The 15,639-nt window shown below is 41.9% G+C and overlaps 1 protein-coding gene across 1 annotated transcript in view; it reads right to left on the bottom strand.

Moving 5' to 3' along the window:
- Positions 1-15,639, bottom strand: part of LOC124719963 (E3 ubiquitin-protein ligase MIB2) — a 215,178-nt gene that overhangs the window by 132,656 nt on the left and 66,883 nt on the right. The window contains exon 6 of the mRNA XM_047245178.1: positions 1,970-2,136. Within this exon, the coding sequence (XP_047101134.1) occupies positions 1,970-2,136 (167 nt within the window). The remainder of the gene's footprint in view (positions 1-1,969; positions 2,137-15,639) is intronic.

Below are 15,639 nucleotides of genomic sequence, written 5' to 3'. Positions count from 1 at the left end.
TACACTGCCAGTGCAATCTAGTGCTCAGAAGAGAGCGTAGACGAACAGAAGTATTCTCTCGGCAGTTCTACGAAACGTCAGTATCGGGTGTGAGAAAAGAACTGAAATACAAAACGCATCCACTGAAAGCTATTTTAGTAGGAAAAACGCGCATGTGGATGCAAAAGGGTTAGGCCCAGTCCCCGAGCTCTTTCGTTGCTCACCTGCTCCCATTAAGTGTCAGGAACAAAATGACAAAAAATAAAAATATCTTTACAACTTTTGAATAGAGCACGTTTTGTTGCCCTACAAAGCTGGCACCTGGTGCAGACCACTGACAAGATTGCTGTACTCACAATCATCCAGTAACTGAAGACAAGCAGTATAATAATCTAAAGTCACTGCCTGAGATAAAACTAAGCTTCAGAATACTATGGTGACACTGCACATCTCGCTGAACAGTATGGAATACAGGTTGCAGTTCACCAAACAGTAACAACAAGGCCAACAACTCACTCACCAAACAGAAAGGAGTTACGATAGGTAGGTAAGTAGGCAGGTAGGTAGGTAGGAAGGAAGGAAGGAAGGAAGGAAGGAAGGTAGGTAGGTAGGTAGGTATGTACGTACGTACGTACACATGTGAACAAAAGTATCTAGGCACCCCCCAAAAACACACTTTTTCATATTAGGTGCATTGTGCTGCCACCTACTGCTAGGTACTCTGTATCAACGACCTCAGTAGTCATTAGACATTGTGAGAGAGCAGAATGGGGTGCTCCGTGGAACTCACGGACTTCGAATATGGTCAGGTGATTGGGTGTCACTTGTGCCATACGTCTGAACGTGAGATTTCCACACTCCTAAACATCCCTAGATCCACTGTTACCGATGTGGTAGTGAAGTGGAAACGTGAAGTGACACATACAGCACAAAAGCGTACAGGCCAACCTCGTCTGCTGACTGATAGAGACCACCAACAGTTGAAGAGGGTCGTAACGTGTAATAGGCAGACATCTATCGACACCATCACACAGGAATTCCATATTCAATCAGGATCCACTGCAAGTACTATGACAATTAGGTAGGAGGTGAGAAAACATAGATTTCATGGTCGAGCGGCTGCTCATAAGACTCATGTCATGCCAGTAAATGCCAACCGACGCCTCGCTCAGTGTAAGGAACGTAAACAGCGGATGACTGAACAGTGGAAAAATGTGGTGATCTGATGGCAGGGTGTGGGTGTAGCGAATGCTCAGTGAACGTCATCTGGCAGCATGTATAGTGCCAACAGTAAAATTTGGAGGCAGTAGTGTTATGGTATGGTCGGGTTAACCGTGTGTGTGTGTGTGGGGGGGAGGGGGGGGGCGGCTTGTACCCTTGTCGTTTTGCATGGCATTATCACAGCACAGGCCTACACTGATTTTTTTTAAGCACCTTCTTGCTTCCCACTGTTGAAGAGCAATTCGGGGATGGCGATTGCATCTTTGAACATGATCGGGCACCTGTTCATAATGCATGTCCTGTGGTGGAGTGGTTAGATGACAGTAACATCCCTTTAATGGACTGACCTGAACAGAGTCCTGACCTGAATCCTATAGAACACCTCTGGGATGTTTTGGGACGCCGACTTCGTGCCAGGCATCAACCGACCAACATCGATACCTCTCCTCAGTTCAGCACTCTGTGAAGAATGGGCTACAATTCCCCAAGATACCTTCCAGCACCGATTGAACGTATGCCTGTGAGAGTACAAGCTGTCATCAAGGCTATGGGTGGGTGACCACCATTTTGAATTCCAGCATTACTGATGGAGGGCACCACAAACTTTTAAGTCATTTTCAGCCAGGTGTCCTGATACTTTTGATCACATAGAGAGTGTGTGTGTGTGTGTGTGTGTGTGTGTGTGTGAGAGAGAGAGAGAGAGAGAGAGAGAGAGACAGAGAGAGAGAGAGAGACAGAGAGAGAGAGAGAGAGAGAGAACATTACTCACATTGGCCATACGTGGATTCCATCCTCCATGGCCTTCCTGCAGCTGCTTAAGGGAGGCAACATCCAACGTGACCTTGACACGCTCGCCGACATTGAATGTCAGGTGTCGCCTCGGGGCCACTACAGTACCACCGTTTGGACTCGCACGGCAAATGCCTACCACAGCTCCTGTTGAAATTGACAAACAAAATTAAACACTATTGCATATTAGTAATTAACATAAAAGTGCTACTAATACATCTCAACCAAATGCAGTAATGGGAAGTCCTCAGTCGTCTATAAATAACAGAAGGAGTAAAAGTAACAATCTACCGTACAGTTGAGTCATAGCCAGGCACATATAGGAGACTGAAAATGTTGCCGAGCTTTTGAAGGAACTCTTTTGCAGAGTTAACTGAAAACACACTCTTGTGCGGCCACACTGTCCTGGCCGACTACACTGCAGCTCGACGGGACCTGTGTCACGGAAAGATGGCGAGGGGAGAAAGGATCGGAGGGAGGGTGACCGAGCAGTGGGAGAGAGTCACATTTAATACTCAGTTTGTGTTAACTAGTGGGATTACAGCAGCAGTAATTTAAAATAGAAAGACTGCAAAATGTGTTTTGTGTACGCTTGTTCGTTTTCCTTACAACAGCAACACAGCAACAGAATGAGAGCTGACAGCAATTTTCTGTGCTGCACAGGCAGGTTTTCTCCACCAGGTGAAATTCTCACCAGGCTGACTGTCGCACATTGCAAGAAGATGACAGAAGTTGCACTCGACTGCATTTAACAATTATTTTAACAGTGTATGAAAATAAACAAAATAATGTTTGTAATGGAATGCGATCAGTCTAAGTCAAGACCCCATCAGTGTGTGTTCACGTTTGGCCACACTTATAAATGATTGCATGTTATTACTTGACTTAAGGGGGTTAAGACATGAAACGGGCCAACCTGGAGCAGGAGAGGCACCACAGGACATTTTAATTTCCACTGTCTATACTTCTGCAAATAAATTCATAAAACTTTGTCAGCATGACCTGGAAGGATTCAGGATTCACACTCATAGCAGTGGAAGTTCAAAAACATAACAAAATAAATTATTTTTATGTGTGAAATTTCATTTGTTGCTATAGGTACACTTTTCTTCATAAGTAAGAGAGAGTCTTCAATGAATTTTGCACTGCTTATTAAACACAAACTCCTTAGTGCAAAACTCCAAAATTTTCCAAATCTATTAACATTGTGGTAAAAACTGAGATAATTAGATATAAAATTTGAGTTCTTTCTAAACATGAAGTTTAAAATATAACACCTCATTCATTTTTTCATAAATTAAATAAATTCTACAGTTTCATGCACCTGTAAGTAGGTTGTGTATGCTGTGCAAAATTCATTGAAGAATGTCTCTTACTTATGAAGAAAAGTGTACTTATAGCAACAAATGCGGCCAAAAGTAAGTGAAAAAATGAAATTTCACATGTAAAAAAAATTATTTTGTTATGTGTTTGAACTTCCACTGCTATGAGTGTGAATCCTGCATCCTTCCTGGTCATGCTGACGAAGTTTTATGAATTTAGATTGGATTGTTTGGGGGAGGAGACCAGACAGCGAGGTCATCGGTCTCATCGGATTAGGGAAGGAGGGGGAACGAACTCAGCCGTGCCCTTTCAGAGGAACCTTCCCAGCATTTGCCTGGAGCGATTTAGGGAAATCACGGAAAACCTAAATCAGGATGGTCGGACGCGGGATTGAACTGTTGTCCTCCTGAATGCGAGTCCAGTGTGCTAGCCACTGCGCCACCTCACTCGGTTTTATGAATTTATTTGTAAAAGTATAGACAGTGGAGATTAAAACGTCCTGTGGTACATCTCCTGCTCCAGGTCAGCTCATTTGACGACCTACCCCCCTTAACATTTTTACATGGCGTATGTTGTAATCTGCGACAAGAATAAATCAGCTGTAAGTTATTTTTTAAAAATTAAATATTTCTATGTGATGATTCAGCCTGAAAGTAGATAAATAATTATACGAATGTCTAGTGTGTATACAGTCATGCAGGATCCACAGCTGTAATACACATAACGTAAACTGAAGGGCAAGGGAGGAGAAAGGACAGGAAAAGGAAGAAACTAATGATATCAGCTGCAGATAGGTTGCACTAGGTGGGAACGTGAGTCAGCTAAGCAGTGGCACGATAGTTTGCACATTTGTGATAAACACACTATTTGGATGGTGAACAGGTTAGCGCAGTTGCCTAGTAGGAAGGAGATCCCGGGTCGGAATCCCAGGCCGGCACGCATTTTCACTCGTTGCCGCCGATTTCGCAAAGTCCGGGTGCAGCCGACATCCTTTGTTCCTTCGCTTCTGTTCCATTTCTCCCCCTTCCACTTCAATTTTCGTAATATATAAATGCAGTTTAATTAGACCTAGTCTACTGCGAAAAAAATCCAGTGAATTAATATTATTGAAGTGAAACAAAGTATTTATGAAGCAAAACTGCAATGTTTCATTTGTCTTTGGAACTGATATACTTTGATGAAATAACTTTATTCCAGATTATTTTACATTCTCTGAAGAAAAAAAGGTATCTACTAGTTACAAAATTTTGAAATGTACAAGACTTATCACTAGAGCTACAAGATTTTGAAATGTACAATACTTATCACTAGTGCCAGAGATTAGAGAATGAAAATAAAAGCCTTAAGTTACATACGATCTGAAGGAAACTTCACAAACCAAGATCGCTAAAAAAGCCTTTTATGGTATAAATACTTTTGTCAGAGATACACCGTCATCGGATTTGCAAGAGGACAAACAGAAGTTGATAGGAAAATATTTTACAATCACAATGTTACAAGAATTAAATTTTCACTGTGCAGTGGAGTGTGCGCTGATATGAAACACCCTGGCAGATTAAAATTGTGTACCCGACCGAGACTCGAACTCGGGACCTCTGCCTTTCGCGGGCAAGTGCTCTACCGACTGAGCTACCCAAGCACGACTCACGCCCCGTCCTCACAGCTTTACTTCCGCCAGTACCTCGTCTCCTACTTTACAAACATCACAGAAGCTCGCCTGCTAACCTTGCAGAACTAGCACTCCTGGAAGAAAGGATATCGTCGGTCGAACACTTGCCTGGGAAAGGCAAAGGTTCCGAGTTCGCATCTCGGTCTGGCATACCATTTTAATCTGGCAGGAAGTTTCATGATATTACATCACCACAAAATGTATTTTTATATAACCTACATTGTTATAAGATACATAATGCTTTAAATTTGTATGATCATTCAGATGTACATTATAAACATGAAACCAGAATTTGAACATAACACTTTTATATTTGACATGCCAATAAGCAGTAATCTTCATAGTAGAGGGAAATGCATATGCAATGTGAAGCAATTTGCAACACTACCAGACAATGTACTGTAAAAAAATTTAAAGTATAAGGTATGTTGGAAGTCCACAGTTTATGTAACAAGACAGTTTAACAAGTTGTAATATCATGATTGTAAAATATTCTACCAACTACTGTTCATCATCTTGCAGGTCCAATGAGGACAGCACAGCTCATCTGGTAAAACGCTTTTTTAGTGACCTTGGCTTGTGCTTTTTTCTTGTGTTGTCACACATTGCAGATTGCTTCCAGACTGACAACATCTGAACTATACAAGGGTAATTCAGAAAGTAAAGAACATCTTGACACACGACCGTGTCCCTCCACATGCACAACCACACCCACATCCACCCCCACCTCCACCTACCACTGTTACACTGCCAACTGATTGCCGATTCTCAATACTCATCTGCTTCAGTTTGGTGCCAGCTTTAAAATGTGTGATAAAATTGACGATCCCGCTAAGTGTGAGGTGTACAGAGTTATCGACTTTTTAAATTCACGAAAACTCTAACTCGTCGAAATTCGTAGACGAATAACTGACGTTTATGGTAATGTCACAAATGAAGTGACATTCTTGAAGTGGCATATCTCGTTTAATGACAGATGGAAGAATATTCGCAACAGAGATCGTTCGGGCCGGCTCTCAGTGACGGCTGATCGAGACTCAAAGTGAGAATCGAAACAAAAATCTAAGAAGACAGGCATTTCAAAATTAGTGGACTGCAGTGGCCTACTGTCACATGCTACACTATTAAAAACTCAATTACATGTTGAGAAGAATGCTAACCAGTGGAGTCATCTCCTTCACGATAATGCACGTCTGTACACAGTGCCAGTGACACAGAACTCACTTCAGCGACATCTGTCATACAGTCTGGACTCACCAGCAAGTGATTATCATTTATTTCCCAACTGAAAGATGTTTTTGAGTGGACAACAGTACGGAATTTATGATAAACGTAAAGAAGTCGTGAATCAGTGGTTCCACAATTTGGTAGCAACTCAGTATGCAGAAGGCATAGAAAACTAGTAAGCCAGTATGACAAGTGCCTAAATTTGAGTAGTGACCATGCAGAAAAATAGCTTGGGTATCAAATTGTATGTTAAATACAGTTGCATTTGATTATATCAAATAAAAATGTTTGCAGAAAAAAATACATTTCTTACTTTCCGAACGACCCTCATATAACATTAAATTACAATTAAAATTTTTTTTGTAGCAAATTGTCTGGATACAGAGGGTAACACTAAATGCAGTGAAGCATCTTTGGCCTCTATAGTTACAAAAACAGACTGCATTAACACTAGGCAGAATCTTAAAATGAAATTTTTATTGAATTAACACAAGAGATTTTGTGCCCATTTCGCGTCGCATTAGCGATCGAAAAGAATCTGTTCAATTCCAATATAGTCTTTGGGCAAAAAAGTTAACTACAATCTGGAGTGGCATAACTACACTACTGGCCATTAGAAGTACTACACCATGAAAATGACGTGCTACAGATGCAAAATTTAACCAACAGGAAGAAGATGCTGTGATATGCAAATGATTAGCTTTTCAGAGCATTCACACAAGGTTGGCGCCGGTGGCGACACCTACAACGTGCTGACATGAGGAAAGTTTCCAACCGATTTCTCATTCACAAACAGCAGCTGACCAGTGTCGCCTGGTGAAACGTTGTTGTGATGCCTCATGTAAGGAGGAGAAATGCGTACCATCACATTTCCAACTTTGATAGAGGTCGAATTGTAGCCTATCGCGATTTCAGTTTATCGTATCACAACATTGCTCCTCACGTTGGTCGAGATCGAATAACTTTTAGCAGAATATGGAATCGGTGGGTTCAGGAGGGTAATACGGAACGCCGTGCTGGATTCCGACAGCCTCATATCACTAGCAGTTGAGATGACAGGCATCTTATCCGCACGGCTGTAACGGATCGTGCAGCCACGTCTCGATCCCTGAGTCAACAGATGGGGACGTTTGCAAGGCAACAACCATCTGCAGGAACAGTTCGACGACGTTTGCAGCAGCACGGACTATCAGATCGGAGACCGTGGCTGCGGTTTCTCTTGACGCTGCATCTCAGACAGGAGTGCCTGCGATGGTGTACTCAGCGACAAACCTGGGTGCACGAATGGCAAAATGTCATTTTTTTGGATGAATCCAGGTTCTGTTTACAGCATCACGATGGTCATATCCGTGTTTGGTGACATCACGGTGAACGCATATTGGAAGTGTGTATTCATCATCGCCATACTGGCGTATCACCCGCTGTGATGGTATGGGGTGCCATCGGTTACACGTCTCTGTCACCTCTTGTTCGCAATGACGGCACTTTGAACAGTGGACGTTACATTTCAGATGTGTTACGACCCGTGGCTCTACCCTTCATTTGATCCCTCCGAAACCCTACATTTCATTTCAGCAGGATAATGCACGACCGCACGTTGCAGATCCTCCTCGGGCCTTTCTGGATACAGAAAATGTTCGACTGCTGCCCTGGCCAGCACATTCTCCAGATCTCTCACCAACTAAAATGTCTGGTCAATGGTGGCTGAGCAACTGTCTCGTCACAATACTCCAGCTGTACCTGTACACGCCATGCAAACTCTGTTTGACTCAATGCCCAGGCATATCAAGGACGTTATTGCGGCCTGAGGTGGTTGTTCTGGGTACTGATTTCTCAAAATCTATGCACCCAAATTGTGTGAAAATGTAATCACGTCAGTTGTAGTATATTATATTTGTCCAATGAATACCCGTTTATCATCTGCATTACTTCTTGGTGTAGCAATTTTAATGGCCAGTAGTGTATTTTATTTGTGAAGCAAAGATACTTAAAGTACTGGTGTGTGCTATTTTACTCTGCTACTTTCCTTACTTTCTCGAACGGGTCGTACGCACTTTAACAGGCACCGGTGAGTTCACTTCGATGGCCACAGGTAGGGGAAGTGGTGTGCAGTGCACAGTGGTTGAGAGCAGTGGTCGGCACAGTAAAATGCAATGGAGGACAAGCACGACTGCAGAAGGAGGGTGTGAGTGTAGCACGAGTGGTTGGTTGTTTGGTTGGTTGGTTGGTTGATGATGATGATGATTTGGTTTCTGGGGCACTCAACTGCTCGGTTATTAGTGCCCGTACAAATTCCCAACCTTTGCTCAGTCGAAACTTGCCACTTTCATGAATGATGGTGAAATGATGAAGACAACACAAACACCCAGTCATCTCGAGGCAGGTGAAAATCCCTGACCCTGCTGGGAATCGAACCTGTGACCCCGTGCTCGGGAAGCGAGAATGCAACCGCAAGACCACAAGTTGCGGATCGTTGTTTGGTTGGTTGGATGGATGGATGGTTGGATGGTCGATTTGGGAGAGTGAGCTGAACAGTGAGGTCATCTGTTGCATTGGGTTAGGGATGGAAGTCGGCTGTGCTCTTTCAAAGGAACCACCCTGGCATTTGCCTGAGGTGATTTAGGGAAATCACAGAAAACCTAAATCAGGATGGCTGGAGACAGGATTGAACCGACGTCCTCCCACAGGGCAAGAGCTGGTGGAGACTGCAGGTGGGAGGATTACAGTATCAAAGAACACTCCTCGCATCTACATAATTCACAAAAGCTTTTATCAACTATTCAACTATGAGGTCATTAGAGACTCAACCCAAGTTTGGACTGTGGAAACATGAGACGGAAATCAGTGGTGCCATTCCCAAAAAAAGCAACACAGAATTGGACTTTGAAAAATATAGGGAGTTACAGAAAACTACACTCGGATGGCCGAATCAGAATTTGAACTGTTGTCCGTCACGCTAACCACTGCAACGCCCGGTTCAGTAACAGGAGGCACTGAAGTCGAATAAGTCATGTTCAGCAGCACTTGTCCAAGCACCAAGTGGTCAACTCCAGTCTGAGCAACACTTCGGCGAAGGCTATGTGTTCAGTCAGAGGGACAGAGGAGGGTGGAGGGGGAAGGGGAGGGGGGGGGGGTAGAGAGAGAGAATCCAACCAAAAGCTCATCCACATTCTCTACCTCATTTGTGTGTTGTTCAAATGTTCATCAGATTGTTACCTTTGCTCCTTAAACCATTTAAGGTGATTATATTGCGCTAATATGGGCCACTGTTTTAGTATGCTTGAAATACAGAAACCTGGATAGCGAAGCGCAGCCCATAACAGGTGCAGTGTCTGTGGGAGCCCTATTGCCAGTGGCGAGACTTAATACAATGGGCACTCAGTAAGAAAAGCAACATTTTCTTGTTTCTCAGACTATTCTCTGTTGAAATAACTGCAGAATATGTTGCGGGACATCACGGAATATTCTCGCTTCAGCCTCTGTAGTTTAAGTTCCGGTACGTGGTGACGCTATACGTAGCCTTCAAAATGGCGTCTGTAGCGGAGGTGTGTTACAAGAAGAGAACTGGCATTGAGCTTCTTTTTACAGAAAACTGGGAAATCGCAGATATTCGTAGACACTTCCAGAAATGTCTGCAGAGACCTGGCAGTGAACAAAAGCACATCGAGTTGTCAGGCAAGGCGTCTGTCACTATTGCAACAATGTCACACAAAGCTGTCCGATCTGCTGCATTCAGGCCAGCATACAGTTGCAATGTTGGAATGTGCAGACACACTCACGTGGTGTGACTGAAAGATCACAATCGAACACCTCACTGCTCAACTGGATGTCTCTGCTGGTAGTGCTGTCACACCTGCGGTGCTCAAATGTATACGCCTGCTGGACTGTCCTTCATCGACCCTACAGTCTGGATCTCACTTTTCCGACATCCCACTGTTTGCCCCAATGAAGGACGCACTCTGCAGTAAGCATAATGTGGACGATGAAGAGGTTATTGATGCAGCACAGTATTGCCTCCGATATCGACCAGCAGTGGCAGATACACATGGGGAGGGGAGGGGGGGGGGTGTGTGCACGGGGCACGCGCCCCCTTTCCTGCCCCCCCCCCCCCCCCCCCTCTTGCGGGGCTGCTTGCATTACCACCTGCGCCACCCCCACCAGTGAGCCCACACGCTATTTGTTTGTTTCTTTCGTCAGTCGACTCAACTGAATTGAGTTATTGAGTAGTTTTACTTCCCATGTAGCACGCGTGTCTGCATCATCGTGTTTTATACATTTCTGTCTGGCACATAGATAGCTAACACATACCGACGAGAAAAGTTGTGACCTCCCCTCTCCTCCTTTCTCTCTCTTGCTCCGTCGCCGTCGCTTTCTTCTTTTCTCCTCGGCTGTCCAAACCCTCTTCCTTCTCCCTTTGTCGCACTGCAGCTATATCTCAGGAATTTCGACAAAAGGGAGTGAAAATGGGGCACATATGTGGTCGATCACGATGACGTAGTGCTATGTGCGAGTGTCTCCCTTATCTCCATTTTGGGAAGATTGATGACTAAAGCCGAAACAGTTCTCTACAAAGGTAAGTGTTCTCTTTTTCAAAAGGTGAAAATTGTAGAGTAGACTATAATGTTTATCGATCTACTAAATTGAAGGAACACGACACCATTTATAAAGTTCCAACTTTGGATGAAGTTTATTGATCCAAGGAGCTGAAACAAAACTTATCCATTCCAAATGTCATTCACAACAAAAGTAGTTAGTTTTCTAGTGTGTGTGTGTGTGTGTGTGTGTGTGTGTGTGTGTGTAGTGGTCACCAAAATGATTGAAACAATCATTCCAGTAATTCCTTTACAATCTGTTTATTGGTTGCTAACCAACACATCAATCGACTATTCCGTGATTAATATATGTCGCATTCAAACAGTAAATTAAACCCCATTTACTGTAAGCACCAAACAACGATTACTATAACCTCCAATAATTCTTTTATAATTATTATCAAGTTAATGTCAACAAATTACGGAGTGTATCAATTAATCTTTCACGGGACTATAACGCGCGATAGCCTACCACTTATCTCAAACTTTGCGCAGTTATTTCAAAGTCCGTGGGTGATCTGTTTATAACAAAGTTCGGCCATGGCTCTCTAGAATGTTTTCCAAATCAACTCTGGATTAAAGAAGATCCGCACTCAGTTACAACTTGTCCGTGTACTTGAGCAACTCAGAAATTATTATCTTTTTCCAAGAAAAAAAAAAATCATGCATAACTCAGTATTGTTATCTGCTACGTCCAAAAAAACTCATTACCTGTTGATCCTTATACAGTGTCAATTGCTCAGCAAAAATTGCACTACAAAAAAATCTCGACTTGAGATGACGTCATGCATTACTACCGGTTTTGACTCTCCTACTCTCACGTGACACAAAGTATATCCGACTTTAATGGACATCCCGACAGGATTATTGCTTAAAGATTTCGTGGGCTACTCGGACGATTACCCATGAAATGCTACAAAGTCACGGCCATTCTAGTAATCTCGATATGTTAATCTGTCCGGCAATTGTTTGAGAAAAGTCACGAATATTCTACTGTTTTCTTGTACAGAGTACCTTCGATACGTAGTGTTATAAATATGGACTATTCACTGAATAGGAAGCTAGTTTACATTTAGAAGCAGAAATATTAAGACTGAAGAATGAATAACTAAAAAGGTCTTAGTTGTAGCAAGTAGAAGAGTGAAGATTAGTCAAGGGTGAGAGTGATCTGTTGACTGCAATTCTGTTATGCAAGGGTTGTCTGTTTGTCTTAGATCTGACTATCCTACTCTTCACACACTGTACAAAATATTTGCTTGTCTACCTGAATCTATTGCCACAGTAGAAAGAAGTTTTTCAACATTGCGGCATACAAAGACATGACTGTAACATGTGACGGAAGAGTAATGCCGTGGGCATGGGAGTATGATTTAGGGTTTCTCTGTGGTGTGTTTGAATATGTATGTTATTACTGGAGAAAAGGATAGTACACAAAAGCTAATGTTAATGCTGTTTCCTGTTAAGTGTTTAGTGCTCCACGCTTCGACCCACCTAGAATTCATCATTTAAGGAAAAGAACCACAACTGTAATTTTTTTATATCATAAGATGGCATAGTCTTGTATATGTGTATAATCAGTTTAAATAAAACTTTTCTTAAACTCTGCATGTGACAAATATTTTTTATTACAGTAAAAGTGAAGGTAGCTCAAGATACCTTTAGCGCCCCCTCCTCGATTTTTTTCTTTATCCGCCACCGTCGACCAGTGGAGTGGTACTGTACAGCCTTCCCGGTAAGGTGGCATAAATAAGGCCATCGCATTGAACAGAGATTATGTTGAAAAATACGGTTTTGTAGCTGAAAGAGTGGGGAATAATATGGTGTACTAGAATCCCGAATGGAACCAACCTTATTGAACGCCCCTCGTATTTGTAATATCTGCAGTGCAATAGACATGTTTATTTGTACTGTGATAAAGGTGCAAATAAACATTTTATTGGTGAAAAGTGAAAAAGCTAAATAGTCAGAAGAATTTATTTGTCATATTACCATTTTTTTGAGAATGAAAAGATTAAAAGAGAATAGAAAATATTTTATAAAGTTAGGGTTTGCTCGGTCCTCCTCAGACATACGCGTAACATTGCAGCATCCCATTTGGAATTGCAGCACAGCATTTTTTGATCAGCACAACTTTCTGAGTGTGGCAGATTCTTGGCGTCACTGCTCTTTACCCTACGCTATTAGCTCGTGGTATGAAGGACGTACACACGTCCAGTGGCTATTTGCGCAAAAAGGAGCCGTCTCGTGATCCATTGTCACAATCATTTAAAAAGAATAGGAATGACAAAAGAGAGGGATGAGAATTCTCAATTCACATAAGCAACGGGTACTGCTTATTTGCTATGAAAGGACATTACGATACCACGCAGAGAGAACTTAAAAATTTAGATGACAATGAAAGAACAAAAAATTACAATGTTCGATAGACGGAATTCATTGTTCTGTACATCTAGAAGTATTCTGCGTTAAATTTGCCGACACGGAACACTTGAAGGAATTGTTGATGGTAATGAGGACTATGGCAGCTTCTTATTAGTGCAAAGTAGGATGGTTAAGTCAAGGGTATGCCTGGAATGATTTTTCAATTTAAAATTCACTATCGTTGAATTTATGAAAGGAAAAAGGAAGGCAGGAACAAAAATTAGAACATCCGGAATGTATTGCAGACTTCTCATTTTAAATGGACTTGACTGCACACTGCCCACAGTAAAGCATCGCAAGGTGACTTCTTTCTGATTTGGTGGAGATGCACTTAAAAAGAAAATCACATTCCAGAACGGACATTCTGGCAAAGACAGTCCAGACCCTTAAGCTCACTAGTTAAAGAAAGCACAATGTTTTAAGAATTCATTGTGGTCTTGCATAATTTAAAGGATAGTTTGATAAAGGTTTTGAGGACACTGTCAGTCTTACATCTCTTTTCGAGACTGACTGACGTTCCAATTGAAAGTGACCTGTGCATGTGCAGACTTAACTGATTGACCTGCACAGTAATTCCGTTTCAACGGCAACTCTTTTTTACATTAAAACTGTCCAGGATGTCTGCATTGCTTTCCTCAGGTAGATTTTCCAAGTCTCCATAATGAAGTTGTGAAAGTGCTACAATATTTCCATTGACATATTTGTGCGAAATACCTTTTCTCGATTATGAAACCAAATATGTCACGATTACGTGGCAACCTGAGTGTGAAACTCTGTGAAATTGTATGCACCTCTGCTTTTGCCGATTGTTTGTTTGTTTGTTGTTGTGGTCTTCAGTCCTGAGACTGGTTTGATGCAGCTCTCCACGCTACTCTATCCTGTGCAAGCTTCTTCATCTCCCAGTACCTACTGCAACCTACATCCTTCTGAATGTGCTTAGTTTATTCATCTCTTGGTCTCCCTCTACGATTTTTACCCTCCACGCTGCCCTCCAATGCTAAATTTGTGATCCCTTGATGCCTCAAAACATGTCCTACCAACCGATCCCTTCTTCTAGTCAAGTTGTGCCACAAACTTCTCTTCTCCCCAATCCTATTCAATACCTCCTCATTAGTTACGTGATCTACCCACCTTATCTTCAGCATTCTTCTGTAGCACCACATTTCGAAAGCTTCTATTCTCTTCTTGTCCAAACTAGTTATCGTCCATGTTTCACTTCCATACATGGCTACACTCCATACAAATTTTTTCAGAAACGACTTCCTGACACTTAAATCTATACTCGATGTTAACAAATTTCTCTTCTTCAGAAACGATTTCCTTGCCATTGCCAGTCTACATTTCATATCCTCTCTACTTCGACCATCATCAGTTATTTTACTCCCTAAATAGCAAAATTCCTTTACTACTTTAAGTGTCTCATTTCCTAATCTAATTCCCTCAGCATCACCCGATAGTTTGTACCAGATAAAAATTATATTGTATCCCCAGCATATAAAAAGTGATTAATTGATACCAAAAACCTATTTTGTTAGTGATCTATGTTGTTCAAAAATGAGAAATATGAAACGAAGTCGCATCCACTGCAATTGCACTACCATTTAAATGCAGCGCATTCGCTGTTTTCCCCTCTTCCCCCTCCTCACATTCGGACAACTACGTGTGGCGGTGGGGGAAATGTGATGCGAGGTTGAGAAGGCACGGCCTGTGAGCCAAAATCTTTGCCACCCTGTTCTAGGTATTGTAAAGCTCTTTTTAAACAAAAGAAGCAAGGGAGAAAAGCATATACAAGTATAAAGAATATCGAGGACTATGAATAAAACTATAATAAATTTCTGAATTTTAACAATACAAGTGCTAAATAAAAAGGACATCTGCCATCAGTAATTTAGTAACAATGTAAATAAAAATGAACAGTTATCCTACATCACCTTATCAATTGTCACATTCTCTAGATGATCACTAACAGAACATTTTCCTCCATAGAGAGACTCTATCAAAAATACAAATTAAAATTCATTCCACTGACCTGTGAGTGGAAGAATTGACGAACCCATTCTGGCTTCCTTGCTTCTCTTTAAACTTGTCAAGAGATATACCACTAAATGTGACAGATCACACAAAAATTTCTATGTTTGCAGATGGGCTGTAATACAGGTAACTCCCCTCCCACCCTACCCAATGAAACACAATCATCAGGGTAGAAACATTTAAGTACCTGGGTGAGACCATTACGAAAAATAAAATGGACAAGGAAGCTCTTAACCCTCGAAGGGGCTTGTAGCTTTTTATAATTGAGCAGGCACACAGCGTACTTTGTACATATGTAAAGAATAGCTGTCTTTATATTACCATGGTAAAAATATACGAGCACAATCACAGTTTAATCATAGTTCAATCAAACAATGAAAAAATAAA

This window comes from Schistocerca piceifrons, chromosome 11 (genome assembly GCF_021461385.2).
Source record: "Schistocerca piceifrons isolate TAMUIC-IGC-003096 chromosome 11, iqSchPice1.1, whole genome shotgun sequence".
In the NCBI taxonomy this organism is placed as follows: domain Eukaryota; kingdom Metazoa; phylum Arthropoda; class Insecta; order Orthoptera; family Acrididae; genus Schistocerca; species Schistocerca piceifrons.
Note: the sequence above shows the minus strand (reverse complement) of the source record. Positions and strands in the feature narration are given on the sequence as shown.